Here is a 6,698-nt window from a genome sequence, read left to right on the forward strand (position 1 = left end):
TCCGCGCGATCCAGCACATGACGATCGTCGAGTACTTCACCAACAATAACGACGCGATCAACAACCTCCCGCCCAAGGTCACGACGTCCATATACGACGACGTGCCCGCGCTGGCGACGACGCCGGTGGTGACCGTGGCCGAAGCTGCCAATGTGACGCTCGCACCGACTACGGCGCCGACGCCGACGACCGCCGCAACAACGACAACCAAGGCAACGGTGACGACGGCGCCGACGTCGTCGAGCGCTCTACTCACGAGTACCATAACGGGTCTTGTCTTGCTGTTGCGCTTGGTGCACTAGAAGGTCTGTCATCACGTTCCGAAGGCAGCATCGACGATTTCAACCATCAAGTCTTGTCGTGCATCGACGCGCAGCGACAACGCTAGCTAGGAGGGACAGCCATCACTGGTGTTGATGGTGACGAGCTGCTTAAAGCTCAATGAAATGTATTGAGAGTATTATCGTCCAACGCAAGACTGGTGAACGCAAATCAAAGCCAGTTGATTCGATTGACAATCTGTCCAGCGACAGAAAGCTGTGTATAGTACCAAGTACGACCGCAGTCGTCTTAAGTCTTCTCGGTCGCCATCACTCTCGCAGTGGCAGGGCAAACTCAAAAGGACGGTGGATCAAAACGGTTTCTTCGCTCGTCCGTATGCGACGATCACTCGGAGCCTCAAGCGTGTGAACACACCACGTCTTGACGTCAAAGACGAGCCACTGATCTCGATACCGGACGCTCAGCAGGCCATTCAAGACCGCCGAAGCGCGGTCCAGAAAATACGTGCCATCCTCGTCGATCCAGCCGTTGTGCGTAAAGAGGTACTTGGCCCCGCCGCAGAGCAGCATCGACGAGCTCACATACGGCAACGGACGCTTCCAGAGACAGCGCACCAGACCAAAGCAGACACCGTTGCAGACTAGCACGGTCCCCACCAGCGTCAGAAGTCGCTCCAACGACCCAATCACAACACTTCCAGCGACGCACACGACTTGGTAGTCGAGCGTAGCCATCGCACAGGTCGGTGACACAATGATCGTGGCCTGGACCGGCGCCAGAGTTGCCAGAAGCGCCGAGATGAGCCACATGACCAGACTGTTGATCGTCGCGTAGGCGATCGTGTGGTCTTGCGTCCAGACGAGCGAAATGTCGGTGACGATACCGACGAGCCACGTGACTTCATTCGCCGCGAGACACGTCGTCCAGAGCGGGATAGGCGTCGTGACAAAGTAGCTCAAGACACCGTCGGATTGCAACTCAACAGAAGCGGTCGAGAGAAGACAGAGAGCTGTGATGCTCCGTACCACGACCAATGGTCGACCGACCCAGACAATGCCGCCGACGCGACTCATTTCAAACATGTTGAGACCCTCGACGTGGCCCCGAGCCAGAAGAATGTACACAAACGTCACCGCTGCGAGCATGATCATGGCGTAGGTGACGTATCGGACGGCTTGGAGTGCGTAGAGAGCAAAGACAGTCGGTAGCTGCGCCAAGTCGACGGGTTGCGATAGCAGAGGCAGAGTGTCGCCCATGAGGGTTAGGGTATGGAGGTCGCCTTGGAACGAGATGACTTCTCGGTTGCCAATGGCCCAGTCGTAGAAGAAGAGCCACGCAAAATAGTCAAAACTTGGGTCCAGAGGGTCGAGAAGAGGCGTGTGGAAGAGCTCAATCGGTGCAGTCTCATTGACCATACCAAACTGAACCCACTCAATGTTGAGAGCGTGGATTGCAGCGTAGAGCGACGAACGTGTATCTGGCAGAGGTGGAAGTAACGCGATAAAAGCTATGGTGGCCTCCACTCGACGTATGCACGAAGCGCGAAGGTGGTACGACTCGAGGGCACAGATCGCTGACGCGTCGGTCGATGCCGTCAGAGTGGCCATGTGAGCAGCAAAGATCGCATGGCTACGCGACGGCACGAGGCCGACAGCAGGACGGGAGTCCGTGCAGGTGGCCTCGTAGTTGTCGGCGCCCGAGAGCCATTCGAGGCGATCCATAGAGATGGCTGGCTGATCCGGACACAAAATGGAGCCGCTGACCGTCCAAAGCACCCCTTTCCACAGCCGCGGCGCTGGCGCAGTGCCGGGCGTACTTGAGATCGCCATGTACGCATCGGAATGATGTTGGCGAGCGGCAGCAGCTGTGTGGAGAATGGCTTGTACAAAGTAGCGAAGCTCCGACGGTACATTGACATACACCATGTCGATGGATCCAAATGGCCCGAGGTACGACGACACGAGAACGTAGTTGGCACTCCACGGCGGTTCTGGAAGGTAAACACCAGTATCTTCAATCATAATATCTTGGAGCGACGCATTCGAAAAGGCAAATTGACTGCTGGATCGAAGGAGACTTTTCCGACGCATGCTCGTGTGGTTGCTCCGGACGTAGCTCAGGTCGTTGGCGAGAGACCAATACATGCTGTACGACGTCGCACTGGGGAAGCTAGCGTAGGTCGCCGTCGACTGCAGCGTGAAGGGATACGAGGCGCCGTAGGCGTTGACAATGGTGTACGACATCGTCAAGCCAATCGACTTGAGTTTTGCCACTGCAGTGAATAGGACGTGACGCCTTTCCGAGTCCAAACCGCCGCTTCGTCGTCGATCGAGAGGTACGGCGGCGTAAACGTCGCTAAAAGAGCTTGGCCGGCCGTCGACTGGCGCAGCTCGGACCCAAACCCCATCTCAAATTCTTCGCCCCAATACAATGTCAGGTTCACGTTCCGAAGCAGCGACGCCAGAAAGACGGCGCCGTTATGGACCATCGCCTTGCATCGCTCTTGACGCTTGACAGAGTTGGCCATTTCCCACTTTTGATCAAAATCGAGGTAGCAGTACTGCGTAAAGATCGACGGCGTGTCTCCCGACGGCATGCTGCGTAGGCCCGTGATCGCGTCACCAACCGCGGTTAGGGTTGTGTACTGAATCCGTGCGCCTTGCTGGATCGGAAAGATGATAGTGGCTTGCGTCGCATCCAACGACCCGAGCGCATTGACATGGTACCCGTCCGTAAGCATCACGGCGCTGTCGGCGAGATACGAGCGTTCGTTGAAATAGTTGGCGAGAACGAGATGCGCCCCCGTCATGTTGAAGCTGGGCCAAATCAGGTCGTTTATCAAATGGGGCTGGACGAGGCCGAGGTACGAGATGCTGCTGTAGATCGCCGTGGCCACGTATACCGTACCAAACGCCATCCACACTCGGGACCGCCGACCGTGGATGCTCGTTGGTCGCGGCGCTGCCTGCGTTCGCTTCGCGAGTGCAATCGTCGGCGCTGTGTCGAGCACGCGCCAGAGCTTTATGTCCAGAAGCCCTCGGTGCCAGAGTGCAACGAGACCCGACGAGAGTCGGGCAATCGGATCCAGTGGTGGACCTTGCAGTAAGAACGCTTGGCCAACGATCGAGAGCCGTAGGTCGTGGCGGCACGCCGATACTTTATGGGACCTCTGAGCCACGTGCAGAAGGAGCCACAGCGTAGGCACGAGCGCGCATTCAAGAGCACAAAAGAGGATGAACCGATGCTTGCTGCCAAGGGCCACGACAACGCTATCGCAGACAAAGTCGTAGTACACATTGTTGGTCACACACGATCGCGTGACGGTGGCAGTCACTGATATGGGCGACGCAAGGTCCGTCAGCACCATACACAGCCAACCAAGACCCGTTGTCAAGGCTCCGACGAAGCGGGCGTTGTGCGTCTTGAGAGGCAGCAGTAGTTCGTGGACGATGTAGCCGACCCACGTCGCTTCCCAGGCAAAGAGGACTGTCTCGACAAGTGGTCGCGGTGGCAGCGTCAGTTGCGTGTGCAAATTGAACCGGCGCACCAACGCCGTGTCGCCCGAGCTTAATAAGACGATAGCGCTCAGGCCTCGTAGCAAACGCAGCGGCCGCCCAATCCACGTCGAGCCAGCGACACGCGTGAACGCCAAAACGTTGACGACCGAGATGGCGCTCGAGGAGCGTGCCGACGACAGAAGCGTGATCGCAGTCACAGACGCCAGCACGAGGTTGGCGTAGACCAAAATGTAGTAGACACCGATGGACGATCGACCGAGCACCGCGTTGCTCGGCGTACTTGACGTCGAGACATAAATGTCCAACACAAGGACAAGTGTTCCATTGTCACCCTCGAACGAGACGACTTCGCGCTCGCCTCGCACCCATTCAAAGAGGATGATCCAGCTAAAGTACGCAAACGACGGCTCCAAGAGCGGCTGGTGTAGTAATGACCAGCTGGAGGGACTTGGCTTGGTCGCAAACTGCATCAAACTCACGTTGAGCGATACGATGGTGGTCGTTGCTTCCGAGACAAGACGGTGGTCGACACCCACAAGCGGCGCAATTACCGCCGCTTGGGCAAGGGACTCGTTGCACCACGTGGACGTTTCTTGCGCGCAGATACTCGCCACCGAATCGTTGACGAGGGCGAGCGCCATGACCATGGACTCTGGGTCGATAAAGAGGTAGGACCCTGTCGTCTCGGAACAGTCGTCCGTGCTTAGAAACGACGTCAGAACGTATGATTTCCGAGCCGTGCCATTGAGGCAAAACGGGTTGCCGCCAGCGAACCGAGTGCCACTGCGTTCCCACATGAGAGGTGTCGGCGCAATAAACAGAGAGCCAATGTCGGCGTACGCTTCAGCGGAGGTTGCGTTGAGCGAGCTGTGTAGTGCTGCCGAGAGAGCCGATGTGAGTGCAATCAGCGCAATGGGCGGCGGCACGACATAGAGATCGATCGATAGGAACGGCCCCAGTACGTCGCGCAGAAGCACCGATTGGTTCACAAACGGTTGTGCGTACAAGAAATCCTCGAACGTCGTCGAGTGTGCGCTAAGAACGTAGTTGGGCGTCCCTCGAACGAGGCTCTGGTTGCGCATGCCGACAAGGAACAGGTCGTAGCCAAACGCCTGGCTGTAGAGATTGGCCGTCGCAGGCCCTTGGCGGCTCGCAATGCTCTTAAGCGCCAACGACGTTTGCATCCCAAGGGCATTGACGAGCGTCGCCGTCTCCACTAGACCCGGGAGTCGGACGTTCTGGTACTGGTAACAAAAGACAGTGACGCCAAACGACTGCCAGTGCGCGACTTCATCAGCCACGGTTGTCCTTGCAGATGCGACGCTTTGCAGCCATTGGACGCCTTTCTCCGATGCCTCAAGACCACTCTGAATCGCAAACCAAAAGTTGGAGTTGGGACCGCCATACGTAGCGATGTAGGCGTCCCAATCGATATTGCGAAAGACAGCCTCGAGGTACACGGCGCCGTTGGTAGCATACTGCTGCTGACAGCGCTCTTGCCGTCGCTCTGTGTGGGCAAGCTCGAACGCTTTGTCCAAGTCGACCCAGCAGTACTGCGTCGGGAGCCACTCAATCATGTTTAAAGACGTGTTGCGCAGACTCGTGATGGCAAACTCGAGCGATCGGAGCTTGGTCGTGAGCAGCGAATTCGCGTACGTCGGGTGCACGGTGGCCTCGAACGTGCTTTCTGCAAAGTAGCGCTTCCTCGTAAAGACAGACGCCAAGGCGAGACGCGAAGCCTCTGGCGCAGTCTCGAGAAGAGCATTGAGCGTATCCACGACAAAGGCTTGATACCCCGACGCATTGTAGCTTGGCCACAAAAGGTCGTTGGCGAGTCGCGGCTGGATGAGGACAAGGTAGTAGAGGCTTGCTGCCACCGTCGCACCAAACCAGAGCGCGCCAGCGACCAGAGACGGAAAGTGGCGCGACGAGCCGAGGTGCCCTGTTGGTACCACCCGCATACCGGTACGTCTTTCTAAACGGGTTACACGACTAAATCGGGACAGGTCGGGAACGACGTTGCAACGATAACCACTTCGAGCACATCGTTTTCACCCATCGCATTGACGAGCAATTGCGCAGGTGTTCGCGACGCTTGATGCAGACGTTGCGTGATGGTCGCTCCATGTATGGTGCAAAGCGTTTAAAGCTTTTGGGATGTTTGACGGCACATTCGACTGCTTCAAGTTCAAGCGTTCTTCTCGTCTTCGTTGAGGCGCTCCGCCTCTCAGCATTCCATCAATGTTGGTGCTCAAAAATACTATCCAGAGCCCAGATTCATGGACGGCCGTGTATTGAACACACGTTTATGCGTTAGCAGCCGCTCTACACTAGCAATCACCAAGCGGTAGTGTCATTGTGAAACGATTCTCTGTGTCTGGCGTCTCGGAGGCAAAAGAAACTTGTGGAACACGTAGCTCACCCACGTCGCCTCCCACGCGATGACGCAAGTCTCCCATATTGGTCGTCGCGGCGATACCAACTGAGCAAATTGATTGTACGGCTGCAAGAGGCTGACCGGTGCGGAGCTTAGGAGTACGATAGCCCTGCCTCCACGAAGCAAAAGCAGAGGACGCCCGAGCCACGTTGAGCCAGCAACGCAGTTAAAAACGAAAAAGTTGCAGCCTGTGACGCCATGGCGAGAGCCGACCGAGGCAACAAGGGCGGCAATGGCAAGTGCACCGAGCACACGGTCGAGTGCGCAACCATGTAGTTGAGGTACACGGCGCCGTTGGTGCCATACTGAGCGCGGCAACGCGCTTGACGCCGCTCCGTGTGGGCAATCTTGAAGGATTTGCTAGAGTCCAGCAGTATTGCGTCGGGAGCTGCAATGGTCTCGAATCGTTGGTCATGTTGCGCAGACTGGTGATGGCAAAGTCCAGTGCCGTGAGTTTGGTC

General features: G+C 57.1%; 2 protein-coding genes across 2 annotated transcripts; one reads left to right on the plus strand and one right to left on the minus strand.

Moving 5' to 3' along the window:
- Positions 1-17: 17 nt before the first annotated feature.
- Positions 18-388, plus strand: SPRG_15604 (hypothetical protein; the record flags this gene model as incomplete). Its single annotated transcript, XM_012355676.1, has 2 exons — positions 18-258; positions 327-388. 2 exons carry the CDS (start codon positions 18-20, stop codon positions 386-388), a joined length of 303 nt encoding a protein of 100 aa, XP_012211066.1.
- Positions 389-465: 77 nt separating this feature from the next.
- On the minus strand, positions 466-5,761 carry SPRG_15605 (hypothetical protein; the record flags this gene model as incomplete). The annotated part of the gene is made up of 2 exons (XM_012355677.1): positions 466-2,540; positions 2,594-5,761. 2 exons carry the CDS (start codon positions 5,759-5,761, stop codon positions 591-593), a joined length of 5,118 nt encoding a protein of 1,705 aa, XP_012211067.1. The 3' UTR covers positions 466-590.
- Between the last annotated feature and the right edge of the window lie 937 nt (positions 5,762-6,698).

Source organism: Saprolegnia parasitica (assembly GCF_000151545.1).
Source record: "Saprolegnia parasitica CBS 223.65 unplaced genomic scaffold supercont2.286, whole genome shotgun sequence".
In the NCBI taxonomy this organism is placed as follows: domain Eukaryota; phylum Oomycota; class Saprolegniomycetes; order Saprolegniales; family Saprolegniaceae; genus Saprolegnia; species Saprolegnia parasitica.